Source organism: Otolemur garnettii, unplaced genomic scaffold (assembly GCF_000181295.1).
Source record: "Otolemur garnettii isolate 467f Iridium unplaced genomic scaffold, OtoGar3 scaffold00050, whole genome shotgun sequence".
Classification (NCBI taxonomy): Eukaryota; Metazoa; Chordata; class Mammalia; order Primates; family Galagidae; genus Otolemur; species Otolemur garnettii.
The window spans coordinates 10,131,215-10,145,439 of NW_003852445.1; the positions used below are offsets into that span (position 1 = coordinate 10,131,215).

Consider the following 14,225-nt stretch of genomic DNA (forward strand, 5'->3'; position numbering starts at 1 on the left):
AAAAAAAAAAAAAGAGAACTGAAATGTCTTTGAAATAAAAGATGTGGTTGAGTTGCTACAGATTAAAGAATTATGAAGGATTTAAAGAAATTAAAAATGTTGTTTTCACAGGCAACCAGAATAATGTCTCTCTATATGTAGGTATATCTGTAAATACATATACATCTACTTTATGGCAGTTAAACCTCAGCTGCATTGGAATCATCTGGAACCTTTAAAAAATCTAGGCCCAGAGCACTTAAATTACAATCTCTGAGGACCCAGGACCAGTATTTTTTAAAAACTCATAAGCTGGTGCCAATTCCAGTATGAAAAGCAGGAAGATTAAAATGATCACTTGTGATTTTTAATGTAATGGTTGTATTTTAGCTCTGACATAAGCTATTACTCCTCAGCATACTGTACCACAAGTTCTATAGACAACTTTTTGGTTCTGATACCTGCAGCTTTTATTTTGCTGCACTAAGGAAGAGTAAGTTATATAGATGACATTTCAAAGGGTTCTATGAGTTGCAAACAACCAAGAACCACTGGGACAGATAGTGTCCTGTATGACATGGGAGTATCCTTGGGGAAATGCAGAATATCAGAGTAGGTCATCATCATTAAATATTTATCATGTGTTTACCATATCCAAGGCACTGGGAATACAAAGAAGTGTAAGTCACGGCTCCGCCCTTAAGGAGCTCACAGTCTAGCTGGAGATACAAGACATGTACACATACACATACAAAGGTCAGTATCAACACGGGTAGCCAGAACAATTGCCACATGAACATTACAGAAGAGAACTGGGGGCTCCCTCAAGGCTACAGTGGGAAAGGAAGCATTTCACAAGAGAGTGGGACCTGAGCTGGTATTAAGAGAGAAGAGCATCTCAGGCACAGGGAACAATACTCATAACTTAGAGGCAGGCACACACTCTGAGTCTTAAGAAATAATGACTAGTTTAATGTGGTTAGAGTGAGTTTTTATGCAAGGGTGACTAAGAGAATAATAGCATCTTTGCTGGGAAGGGATGAGTTTGTTTTGCACATGTATTTGGGCTGGCAGGCCTTGCAAGTGGCAATGTGTGTCTATCCTGAGGTCAGATTGGGGTGGCAGCTATTACTCTTTTCCCAAATCTTTTAATTTCACAGTTAAATATTTTCCTTCTTTTCCTAATGGACACTCTGTTTCCCGGGTAGGTGTTTCACTGCCTGAATGAAATCCTAGATCTCTGTCACAGTTTTTGTTCGCTGGTCAGTCAAAACCTGGGCCCATTAGATGAGCGTGGAGCTGCTCAGCTGAGCATTCTTGTGAAGGTGAGTCTGGTTGGCTGTGGAAAATGTGCAGCTTTGCCCAAAGGAGAGAGGTGGTTTTGACAATGGAGAATTCCTGATTTTTCTTCTGAGTCAAGACATTAAGGAAAGCATTTCCTCAAGACATATGCACAGAAATAACAAGATATAGAGATATTATTGGCATTAGCTGATTTTTGATAATTAATGTGCCACCTCATGGTGTTCAAAAATAGTACAGCCCTGAATCATTTCAGCCCACCAAACATGCATTGGTTTTATTCTCACATCCTACCCCTTATTTCCTTGAACTAACCCCCATCTCACTGAGATAGATAATCTGCATTTAACAAAACAGGCTCTCCCCAGTACCCCCAGTACATGACAGAATGTGTTAATTGGGTACCAGCTGCCAAATTCCTATTGATGAAAGAGTCCATGAATTTTACAGACTTGGTACCAAGAATTCAAGTCATTTCAGGAGCTGAACGTGGGAAGATCAGGTAGTTCTGCAGAATTTTGAGCAAGGGTTTTCCAAGTGACTTTACCCTACCACCCTGACCACCCCCACCCCACCCTCCACATGGAGAGCTAGTGATTTTAAGAGGAATGACAGTTTAAGTCCTTCTCTCTGCAGGGCTTTAGCCGCCAGTCATCACTCCTGTTCAAGATTCTCTCCAGTGTTCGTAATCATCAGATCAACTCAGATTTGGCTCAACTACTGTTACGACTAGATTATAACAAATACTACACTCAGGCTGGTGGGACTCTGGGCAGGTATGAACAAGGGGAAGTCAGTAGACTTTTCGGGGGGTGAATTTTTAATGAGTTGTAGAATTTCACAGCTTTAAGAAAACTTTAGCTATATTATCTAGTAAATAAGATTTGGAGCTATTGGGATGTGTCTGTTCATCTTTAATAATTTTAAGGAGGATTATTTGCCACTAAAAGTCATTATCATGGTAAATACTGAAACACCTGACAGTGAGATGGGTGTTAAGTCCTTTGCCGGGTTATGTATAGCTCAGTGGCTTCATGCCCAATTGTGACATGAACTAACTGGGCAGCCTGTGGTACCTTGCCTTGCTGGCCCCCAGCTTCCCCATCTATGAAATCTAAATTTTTTTATAAATCTAATGGTAAGATTCAGTGGTAGTTGGCCTCTTGGAAGTATGTGTCATTCCCATTCAGGAAATCATGTCACTGCCCTCCCTTCTTCCTCTAAAATATCCACAAGTGGTTTTTTCCTAAGTGATTTTAACTCAAGAGTCAAAGAAACAAAACTGAGTTTTGAGATGACCATTATCTAGGTAACAGGCTACCTTGTTGCATACTTCTTTGAAGACAATCTTGGGAAAGCATGATATTTAATAAGGTTTCTTTTCTTCTCTTTTGTAGTTTCGGGATGTGAAAGTTTCTGGCTCATAAACTGAAATAAGGTGATCCCACCACATTCCCAAGTTTGTAAGAAAAGATTCAAAGCTAATAGCCCATTGTCTAGCCATGTGCAAAATGTTTGCAGCCTAATGACAGGGTGCTACCTTTCTTCCTAGAAGCAATTACTGAATATGCAGGGGGTACAAATCCTTCATGTCCTTGTCATGTGGAAGGAGTGTCACCCACCAGAGAGACTATTTGCATCAGCTGTTCCTATGCTGGCCATGCAAGGGCACTGATCCCTTTGCGAATACCTGTTACATAGGCTCATTTATTCAATAGTCAGCACCTGCCGTGTGCTTAGGTACTGTTCAAGCTGTGGGAGATACAGCAGTAAATAATATTGGTCAGAAAGTTTAATATTTTGGGATAATGTGAAAAAGGAATTATGTTTATAAATAAGTTAGCTGTTGGACACTACCGCTGAGTAAGAAAGGCACAGGTAAGATCGGCTTTCCTTCTCTCTATACCAAGTAATCTACACCTACACAGGTTACCTTTCCTCCCTCAGAAGTGTAAGACTTCTGAAGAAACTGTGAATCTGAAGAGTTTTGCTAGTAACCTCTACTATTTAAGTCTGGTAAAAGGGCAATTCTAGCTACTGAAAAAATATATTCCAATCATTAATATATATTAATGATAATGTGATTAAAAGTATATTTTTCCCCCAAAGAAAAAAGATCCTTAAAAAAATGTTGTAAAACTGAGATTTTTTTTTTGCAGTTTTTGGCTGGGGCTGGGTTTCAACCCACCACCTCTGGCCTATGGGGCCAGTGCCCTACTCCTTTCAGCCACAGGCGCCACCCAAAATTTTTAGATTTTAAATGCTAAAAATTGCAGGCACAGTTAGCCCATGTTAGTTAAATAAGCCACAGGTGTTGAGGTTTTTGTAATGTGACCCAGCCATCATTCATAATCATTAATGTTCATATCAACGTGAACCAAAATATTCATTGAACAGCCCCCTCCAAACTGAAAAAGAATGTGTATTTTGGGCCTCAGTTTATAGTCACTGAATCTGACCTTTATCGCTACTGTGACAGCCTTTTTTCCTCTTGTTAACTAAAGATGACCCCTTCCTTTGCCTCGAGAGCAGGCACTGGCAAACTGTTGTATGTTTTTCTAAATACACTTCTACTGAAAACACATCATGTTGGGTTGCTTTCATGTTCTCCTGGCAAAAGTAAGTAGTTATGACGGATCAAATGGCCCAAAAGCTTAAAATATTTACCATTTGGCCCTTTACAGAAAAAATTTGTTAATCCCTGCTCTAGAGAATGAGAGGTCATTAACAGGGATAATGTTAGGAGGAGAGAAGGAACCGCATCCAGCTATTGTGACAATACTGGACGTCTGACTAGAGCTTTTAACATTTTCAAGTGTTCTCACTTAATGCATCTCATGTCTGTCTTATAGAGTTTTATCATCAAGCTTATGGTCACCTACAGCAATTCGTCCTTTTCCCATCAAGCTCTGAGAGTGGAGGAATACCCACAGGGCAGTTAATGAGCTCAACTCTAAAGAAGGCAAGAGACATCTTTTTCTGTGTCCAATTCCACCCAACTTTTGGCACAATTATTAACCTGGACCCTAACCTACTTTAAAATCAAGTGTTTGGAAACACAGCATGTCAGACAGCCTGGTTTTTGACAGTGGTTCTAAAGAACAAAGTTTATTCCTAAGTTTATTTTCCTTGACTAATTGTCCTCCTAAAGTGAACAAGCCTATTGAAGGCTTCAGAGAAGGTACTGTTTGCCTTATCATTTATTCTGAGATTAAGCTCAAAGAAGCAGATAATAAAGAAATCCCAGTTACTACAACCAAAGAGATTCAACATTTATTTTATCATAAAAGTCCAGCAAATAAAACTATATACATGGCCCATGCAAGGAATCCAGTTACACACAAGACACATTTAAAACCTGGTTAAAACACAATCTCCACAATAGCAGGGAATAAAACTGGTTAAGACCAATTATCTTTAGTGAGAAACATAATCATGTTTATATTTTGGATGCTGCTTGAATCCGATTCTCTCCCCAACAATGAGGCACTGGATCACCCACTCTTGTGACACCACAGGCAGCTGCAGTGCCTCAGCACATTTCAGCACCGAGGCTGGACATGAGGGGTCCGTCACCACCACGTCAAATACCCCTAAAGCAATATCTGCAAGGAGCAAGAGAAGGTGAAAGAGGAAAGGACACTCAGTATAGCCCTCTCAGAAGGACAGACGTGCCTTCTAGCCAATACATCCTACTCTGCCCAAACTCTATAGCCCTACTGTGTCAAACACAGTGCAACTAATCATGGCCGAAAGTAAAAAGTTGTAACTTTTTAAACTGTTTAAACATTTGCAGAAACATTTAACAGACACATCACAGGAGACCAGTAATGGCATAGACAGCCTAGTGCTTCACTTATATTGACTCACCTCTTAAAAGCAGTACTTTTCTTCTCTTAGTAACATGGATCTAGTCAGCCTATCAGAACTGAGACTTGTACCCCAAGGCCTAACATCTGTGGGTCTAAGGATACTCTTGAAACAATGACAACACATTCTCTCTCTTTGTACCTTTGTTATGGGCACTTGAATGGTGCTGCTTCACGGAGGCTGCCCCCCCAGTCATGAGAATCTCAGACCAGAGCTCCAGGAAGTTCTGCTGCTGGTCTGATACCAATAGTACCTTCAGATTCTGGAAAGGGTTTTCACGGGGTTGCCTATAAAGAAGTCAGAGACATAGCCCTTAGGAATTCAAAGGGACTTTAGCATGACAGATAATATCCAAAAAATTGCCCCTCTGCAAAGGGACTCATGCACATCTGAATGCTTTCAAAACCTAGACTTCTATCAGGTCCCCCTCCCTTCTCTGAATGGGTATTCTCTGGGATGGCTTTCTGATCCTATTCTGATTTCCTTGTATGTCCCAGAGATGGAAATAATTTAAATCCTGTTTTTAAGCCTATATTTTTTAAGTGTTTTCTTAAAACTCAGCCTTTCTCCAACTTTACAGGCTGAGAATATTGATCCTACATGCAAATCCTTATACATTTTCAAAAGGTTTGTAGGCAGTATAGCCTGTAGGAATAAACTAATGAACTACTAAAATCATTTCAAACCCACTCAAATTCTAGATTAATCCAGTAGACATTCCATTTTCCAGAAGTATTTGCTCTCTCACCTAGATTCTCCTCCCTCCAAACGCTTGCTGTCTTTTCTGTCTATACAGTTCTAGATGAGTTCTCAAATACTTACCAGTCCAGAATTCTCTGCTCCTCAAGGCTATATCCAGCTGGCAACAGATAATTACGGTAGTTCTGGAGCTGGTTGGCATGGCAACTGTCATGGACCCAGACATGAGAGACACAAGGAATCCCACTGGCAAGGCACAGAAAATACTTGCGAGTTCGACAATGCTGATCCGCAATTAGGAGACACTGGTAGGCGGAGTTACACTGGAAGAAAAGTAACAGAGCAAATGGGTGATTTATGGCGAGCTCCCAAATAGCACCCTAATGAGCCTTGAAGAGTTCAAATACTATCCAAGATGTGATTTACTATGTCCCACCTTCCCAAAGGCTGCTTTTCTCACTAAGGCCCAAATGGCTTCCACAGATGTTCTCCCTGCCTCACTTGCAACTTTCCGAGAGCCTAAATCCTCAAACGACACATAAACCTATATACATAAGCTGCTTTTCAGGCCTAGAATCAAAAACAAATAGGGATTTCTACCAAACACAAATTTCTTTTTGTTGAAACACAGTCAAACTCTGTTGACTAGGCTAGGGTGCTGTTGCAACCTCAGACTCTGGTGTTCAAGTGATCTTCTTGCCATAGCCTTCCAAGTAGCTAAGACTACAGGCACCCACAATACCTGGCTGATTTTTCTATTTTTAGTAGAAAATAGAAAAAGTAGTCTTGCTCTTGCTCAGGCTGGTCTCAAACTCCTGAGCTCAAGGGATCCTCCCACCTCAGCTTCCTGGAGTGCTAGGATTACAGGTGTGAATCACCATACCCAACCTAAATACAAATTTCAATCTGTTTTCGTCTCAGCAACAGAACCACAAACATTAACTAACCTAAGGTTCTAATCTCTCTTCATTGTACACAATAAAAATTCTATTTTATGTAACAACATTTTGACAGTTTCCCAGTTTCTTGAAGTCTTTGGCTACTTTATCCAACCTCCCTAACCTCTTTGGGCCTATTCTCATATAGCCAGTGGGCTTTTATCATTGCCACTGCGGGTAGCTACAAAAAGAAAACTCACCTGGGCTTCATTGAAATCTTCGAGGATATAGCCAGCTCCTGCTCGAAGCTGGGATTCTGTGTACTGCTTGTTGAAAGGAGGAATTTCTAAAAATTCTATATAAAAAAACAACCAAGATCATCAATAATTACTGAGTGGTGGTTTTCTTATTTGCTACTTTATGCCTCCTTCTTACCGCCCCTTTATCCACTCCCCAGCTATCTCCACAGCAGTGTCCCCAAAGACAGGTCAAAGGGCTTCCCCATGGTTCAGAAAGAGATCGGTCTATCTTGAGGTCTATAAAGTGCCACTAAAAGAAGGGACAAAAGTAGGAGGGATCTTTGTAGAGATGAGGCATGGTCCCAGACCTAAAAACATCAGATTCCTGTACTAAGACTATGTCATGGGGCTCTTCTTAGGGACAGACACACAACCATTTCCCAAGTGACATATTCCAATTTGAATAACCTTTACCATCAGAAAATTCTCCTTATGTCTACCCTAAACCTTTCCTGCTGCAAACCAAACCCACTTCCTCTAGTTCTGCCTTCTGTGGAGATGAATAGCTGATGTGCATTATATATTTATAAGCCTTCAAATTCCCACTTCTTCAGCCTTTTTACCCCCTTGTACACTAAAAGTTTGATAAACCAGAATGCTCAAAGAAAGTACAGCTTTTAAAATTTAACTGAAATAGGTGAAGATTAGTCAGAAAATCCTATTTCAACCTTTTTATTGAAAACTATCTACCTTTGATGATCTTGAAGTACCTCAGGACACTGAACATCAGTGACTGCTCTATAGTCTTGAGGGTGAAGTAGAAGGTATGAGAGATGAGGCTGAAGCTGTAATGACCCTAGGCAATTAGAAATTGCTTCTTTTGACCAAATATCTAATTTGAGCTTGTTTTCTTGTCATCTGCTCCTCTCATATATAAATAACACATTAAAAAAAAAGAAAAGAAAAGACATTAGAGATTTTAGTTAATTAGGAGTTCTGGGAAATTAAGTTCTAAGTAACTGAAATTAATATCACAGATAAAAATCTCATCCCAATGCATAAAGTTCAATGCCAGGACCATTCCCCTTCCCACTCATATCCAGAAGTAAGACCTGGTGGAGAAGACCCCTTGCAGAGATGGCACCCTCTTTGATGCCCTCCCTGCCTGCCAAAGCAGCTCAGGCAGTGTGCCAATCCCCCATACCAGGGCTCTACATCTGGGTTTAGTTCTGACTGGCTAGCCTAGTCACTTTCATTTCCTTTTTTTTTTTTTTTTTTGCAGTTTTTGGCCAGGGCTGGGTTTGAACCTGCCACCTCTGGCATATGGGGCCCGTGCCCTACTCCTTTGAGCCACAGGCACCACCCTCTTTTCTTCGATTCAATATTCTCTCAAAATCAAAACCTGGGTGGCGCCTGTAACTCAAAAGGGTAGGGCGCCGGCCCCACATGCCCCCCACATGCCAGAGGTGGCAGACTCAAACCCAGCCCTGGCCAGAAAAAAAATCAAAACCCAAAGTCAGAATATTACAGGGCTTTCTTTGCTCAGCTTGGTCCCAGCATCTTTCTCCTATCTCACAGACCACATCACAATCTTCAGCACCATGACTCCTTGCTAACACTCTTCATAATCCTTTATTCTGTCTGCTTAATCTAAGACTGATTGAAGATTTTAATCCCTAATTATATTGTTTTCATTTGCATAATCAAGTATTATCCTAAGCAGTCCATTTCTCTAATCTTCCTCAATGAGTTCGTATTAAATTTTCTTTACTTTTGAGGTATGAGTGCCCTGACCAACCAGAGGCTAAGAGAAATAGATTAATTCTACCATCCAAATCATGTATGAAGGTATACACTAAATAAACCCTGTGTTAATCTGTCTGATGGCGTCTCTTACTGTGTGCCACCGAACAAGACTGGAGACATATTCCTAACTTAGTAAGTCTCATAACATGGATTTGAATATTCTATTGAATTTGCATTAAAGCTAGCATCCAAGAAATACCATTTATCTGTAACACCTATCCCATAGCTTCTTGAAAACTGTAATTCTGCAGAGAACTGTTTAGTACAGATGTCTTCAACCTTCTTGAGACTGAGAAACCCCTTCCATATGCCAAAAATGCCAAGGATTCTTCTATGCTGTTGGGACAGTGTCCAAGGATGAAGGAGCCAACTTAGAACAGATATATTCACCACACTTTCTACTAGAAACCTGGAGATCCCTTAAAAAACACTGTCCAAGTGCCTAACTTAATTTTTATGAGCTTATTAGGCCATACACAGGCACAGAAACTTTTAAGGAGCTGGATAGCCTATATCTCAGCCAACAGCTTTCTTGACTATGTTGTACCAAACAACAAATGGAACATCCATAGAGCAGCCTCATGAAGCTCTGGTTTAGGAAAAGGGTAGGAGTTTGTTAGAGAATAAAAACCATGAATATTGTTTTAATGCCATGACATATCTTCACTAGAATTCTCAAGGGACTTCTAATGATTTATGATAAAAACAAAATTCCTATGTAGGAAACACATACCTTATTTCTCTTTCACTGTACCTGCATGAATTATTTGACAAACAACAGAAATCCTACCATACCACACCTGTTCCCACAGCCTGACTTCCCCACTACCAGAGCCTCTCAACTCCTAACTTTTTTTTTTTTTTTGAGACAAGAGTCTCACTTTATTGCCCTTGGTCGAGTGCCATGCTGTCACAGCTCACAGCAACCTCCAACTCTTGGGCTTAGGTGATTCTCTTGCTTCAGCCTCCCAAGTAACTGGGACTACAGGCACCCGCCACAACACCCAACTATTTTTTGTTGCAGTTGTCATTGCTGTTTTAGCTGGCCAGGGCTGGGTTCTAACCCGCCAGCCTCAGTGTATGTGGTACACTGTGCTATGGGTGCTGAGCCTCCTAACTTTTTTTTAAATGTATCTTCCAAGTAGTATAAACCTTAACTGCAACTCCCTACTCATCCTACCCATGCCCTTGTACACATCTCCATGTAGCTGCAGTTGATAACCGTGTTGGTTAATTAGGAGTTATCCACACACCACACATGTGAAATGGCAACTATCACACATCTATTTTCAGTGGTGCTATTTTATGGCAAGCACATTCCCTAATTCAATTCTACAAGACTCAATGTTAGGACTCTGACTTGTAGAACAACATCTGGATCTTTAGCCTTTGACAGACAGCCTTGGCTATTGCTATCAGTCACTTATAATGTATATATTTGTTCATTTTCTACACACTTCTTAGACCTCTTCCTACTGCAGCCTTCACTCAAAAACTATGTAACAGACGAAAATGAAATGAAAATGCAAAGTATAGATTAAGTTTCACAAACACAGGTACAAGAGTTGAAAAGGCCAAGAAGCTCTCTCAAATTACTCTGGGGCACTGGACAACCCACATTCTCAATCTGACACTCAGACCTCAAGAGAATGAAGCTCACCCTCCACATGGGTTTGCTTGAGCAATTGCCTCTAGAAAACAAATGGGGAAGATGGTAGGGTATTCAGAAACCTGACTGACTTGGATGGTTGTAGGAGAGTAAAATGAACATGGCTGTAGTCCCCCCCAGTTTGCCCCTATTGTGGACAAAAGGCAATTATTAACCTCTCCAAGCTTATTTCCTTATCTATAAAAAGGATGAGGTCTGTAGCCTATCTGCCTCATGAGACTGTTCACCAAAAGGAGTTTAATGAAAACAGTCTATAAACCAAAAAGCAGGGTATAGATTTTCACTTCCCCAACCAAGATCCCAGCTGCTATTTGTCCTGCCTCCTCTACACATGGCAGGGGGACCACCAGCTCCTAAGTGACTATAAAGGAAGGAAATGTATGTGTCAGAGCCCCAAGGGCTTCTTAAGGCCTTACCCTCCTCTTCCTCACTGCTTCCTGTAGGACCATCTGATAGTTTGGAGCGGCTGGCTAACTTGTCACTGGTTGTGGCCATGGTGAGGAGAAAGGCATAGCCCAGAAACAATGTCTTGTTGAGAGGCAAAGGCCCTCTCTGCTCTTCCAGGGCAGAGGGTTCACCTGCATTGTCTCCACTCTCACAGGGGCTCACAAAGTCTCCTGCCCCTACCGCACCTAGGAAGGACAGAGAAGCATGTTAATAGAGAAATACAGACTCCTGCCTAATCAAAAACCCTACCACCAACCTTGACCTGATGGGTAGACAATGTTCTGATAAACTTTCTAAATTAAGAACCAAAGATCATTCCTACAGCCAACATTCTAAATGGCCAACAACCTAGGACTAATCAAATTTATAATGAGGAGGAATTTACATGTCTAAATTTTATTATTTATTTATTTATTTTTGGAGACAGAGACTCAAGCTGTCACCCTGGGTAGAGTGCCATGGCATCCCAATTCACAGCAACCTCAAACTCTTAGGCTTAAGCAATTCTCTTCCCAAGTAGCTGGGACTACAGACGCCTGCCACAACGCCTGGCTATTATTTTGTTGTGGTTGCCATTGTTGTTTTAGGTGGCCTGGGCCAGGTTCGAACCGGCCAGCCTCGGTATATGTGGCTAGCACCCTACCCACTGAACTACGGGCACTGCCTACATGTTTAAATTTTACACAGTTGTGACAATGGACACAGTATTTTCATAATGAAAATCAAGTTTAAGTATTATTTTTATAGAGCCACACTAAATATTTCTAAGTTCTTTTGAAAAAAGGGGTAGTTGTAATAATAAAGAATAGGTAGGAGGAGTGAAAAATGTTTAGAAATCTTCAGTCTACTTTCTTTGCCCAGTGCTTATTTCCCCCAGGACATGTGATATTTTGAAGCAGCCTTTAAAAAAACAAAAACACCTTTTTATTACCAAGAAACTTCCCCAGCAAATCCTCCCACCCCCTCTTTGACCATCACCAGAATGGTGCAGAGAATACTTAGTAGTAAAGTTTTTTACAGGCAAATGGAGCCACATCAAAACAGCTTTCCTCAACTGCCTCAGTTTCCAACACCTGGGTAGGTAAGTGTACTAGGCAGCCCAGGATTCCCAGAACACCCATGCTAAGAGTGCCCCAATAAGTCCTCAAGAAGAAAACAAATACCTGACCTGGAGAAGCTGAATCGTAGGTTCATTAGGAGGCTAAGATGACAGACAGGTCATGCATGCCTCTCTAAAATAAAACCAGCAGCAAGAGAACAGTCTCAGAGGCAATATGATGTAATATGTACAAGGCTGGATTTAAGAGTCAAGACTGCCTGAGTCTGAATCCTGGTTTACTTTGTCACCTTGGGAAAGTTAGCCAGCTTTTCTGTGCCTTAGATTCTTCAACTGGCAAACAGATTCTAGCACCTATATTTCACAGGGATTATATATGACATAATGTGTGTGAGGCACTTAACTCTATGCCTCACACAGTAAATGTTCAACAAAGGTTATCTGTTGTTTTTAAATACCTTGAAACACAGCAGCAGTGTTAAGTAGATGTGGGTATGACACAACTCACATACACAGGAAAGAAAAGGAGCTCTAGTGCCAGGGACAATGCAATAAGCAATGGAATTTCATTAGTTTGCTAGCCTGAGAAAGTTCCATCAGGGCAAAGACTGATGCCTCTACCTCTGTTTCTCCAGAATGCACAGCAGCCGGGTCTGGATCATGATAGAGACTCAATAAACAAAATGGACGGAACGTCTCTCTTAATGTTGAACATAAATAAGGCATTGGAAAGGGATTGTTGGGAAACAATGAAAAGCGGGTACATGCACGCTAAGATACGACCTTTCAGTAGGAAGTCTGTGAGAGCCACAGGACTCCAAACACAAGGGAGAAGGGAGCAGTTTCCAGGAAACAGTACGGTACAGGCAAAGGAAAAAATGTTAATAGAAATTTCACCTTTTTTTTTTTGAGACGGAATCTCACTATGCTGCCCTCAGGAGACAGCCGTGGCATCACACCTCACAGCATCCTCAAACTCTTAGGCTCAAGCGATTCTCTTGCCTCAGCCTCCTTAATAGCTGGAACTATATAGGCACCCACCACGACACCTGGCTATTTTTTATTGCAGTTGTCATTTTTAGCTGGCCTGGGTAAAATTTCACCTATTTTTAATATCCTTAAATTTAATTATTTCTTTCCCTACTAGAACTTACATAGGAGCAAACAAATGGTTGTGATCAAGTGCTGGCTAGTCTACTTTACCCAATGGACTCTGCTGAGAAATGGGGGAGAAGGGTTGTAGTAAGCACCATCTATGGGCTTATGTGGGACCCCCAACTTGGTAGCCATGACAGAAGGGCTATCGCTGCCATCTTTCCAGCAGGTGACTGTGCATTCTACTGTCGTCTTAGGGAGGATGAGGCAGAACAAAGCACTCACCAGGTTTCACAGCAGCAGACTTGCGGCCTCGCTTGGCAGGGGACCTTTCCTCCTCAGAAATAATAAGTTTTCTTTTGCCTGAGAGGACTCCCATGGAGGCACGAGGACTTTCTGTGATTTTACGGGTAGGGGTTGTGCTGCTGCTACTGGAAGCAGTGGGGGTGGCCGGTGAGCTGGTGTTACTGCGCCGTTTCCGCTTTCCTTCCACCAAATTGTCTGTAGTAGGATAAATCAGAGTTGGTCAAATCCTATGGTCTGAGGCCCTGAACTCAAGAAGTTGAGCAGAGCCCGATTTAGATATCCTTTCCCCCACTTCCCATGAGGGCAAGAAGCCTCTTTTTAAGGTCATATTTTCTATTCTAGTCTTTGCCATGACTGAAATGTGTTTAGTAGCTCTTGAAACACCACCAAAAAATACATTACTGGGACCTGATCAAACTAAAAAGCTTCTGCACAGCCAAAAACACAGTAAGTAAAGCAAGCAGACAGCCCTCAGAATGGGAGAAGATATTTGCAGGTATGTCTCCAACAAAGGTTTAATAACCAGAGTCCACAGAGAACTCAAACTTATTAGCAAGAAGAGAATAAGTGATCCCATCTCAGTGATCTTGAAGGGACTTGAAGAGAAACTTCTCTGAAGAAGACAGGCCCATGGCCTACAGACATATGAAAAAATGCTCATTATCCTTAATCATCAGAGAAATGAAAATCAAAACTACTTTGAGATATCATCTAACTTCAGTAAGATTAGCCCATATCACAAAATCCCAAAACCAGAGATACTGGCATGGATGTGGAGAAAAGGGAACACTTCTACATTGCTGGTGGGAATGTAAACTAATACGTTCCTTTTGGAAAGATGTTTGGAGAACACTTAGAGAACTAAAAATAGACCTGCC

General features: G+C 41.3%; 2 protein-coding genes across 6 annotated transcripts in view; one reads left to right on the plus strand and one right to left on the minus strand.

Annotated features, from left to right (window-relative positions):
* TUBGCP4 (tubulin gamma complex associated protein 4) overlaps positions 1 to 4,542 on the plus strand; it is a 38,059-nt gene extending 33,517 nt beyond the window's left edge. For 3 of the 4 annotated variants that reach the window (XM_003791767.3, XM_023514244.1, XM_023514245.1), the window contains exons 16-19: positions 1,188 to 1,304; positions 1,918 to 2,057; positions 2,679 to 2,719; positions 4,134 to 4,542. In XM_003791767.3, the coding sequence (XP_003791815.1) occupies positions 1,188 to 1,304; positions 1,918 to 2,057; positions 2,679 to 2,691 (270 nt within the window). In that variant the 3' untranslated portion in view covers positions 2,692 to 2,719; positions 4,134 to 4,542. Of the gene's footprint in view, positions 1 to 1,187; positions 1,305 to 1,917; positions 2,058 to 2,678; positions 3,320 to 4,133 lie in introns of those variants that run through there. The other variant, XM_012806365.2, reaches the window with a different exon arrangement.
* TP53BP1 (tumor protein p53 binding protein 1) overlaps positions 4,529 to 14,225 on the minus strand; it is a 95,180-nt gene continuing 85,483 nt past the window's right edge. For both annotated transcript variants that reach the window (XM_023514242.1, XM_003791768.2), the window contains exons 23-28: positions 13,327 to 13,542; positions 10,859 to 11,074; positions 6,989 to 7,083; positions 5,974 to 6,173; positions 5,293 to 5,438; positions 4,529 to 4,886 (exon numbers count right to left, since the gene is read on the minus strand). In XM_023514242.1, coding sequence (XP_023370010.1) covers positions 4,699 to 4,886; positions 5,293 to 5,438; positions 5,974 to 6,173; positions 6,989 to 7,083; positions 10,859 to 11,074; positions 13,327 to 13,542 — 1,061 coding nt within the window. In that variant the 3' untranslated portion in view covers positions 4,529 to 4,698. The remainder of the gene's footprint in view (positions 4,887 to 5,292; positions 5,439 to 5,973; positions 6,174 to 6,988; positions 7,084 to 10,858; positions 11,075 to 13,326; positions 13,543 to 14,225) is intronic.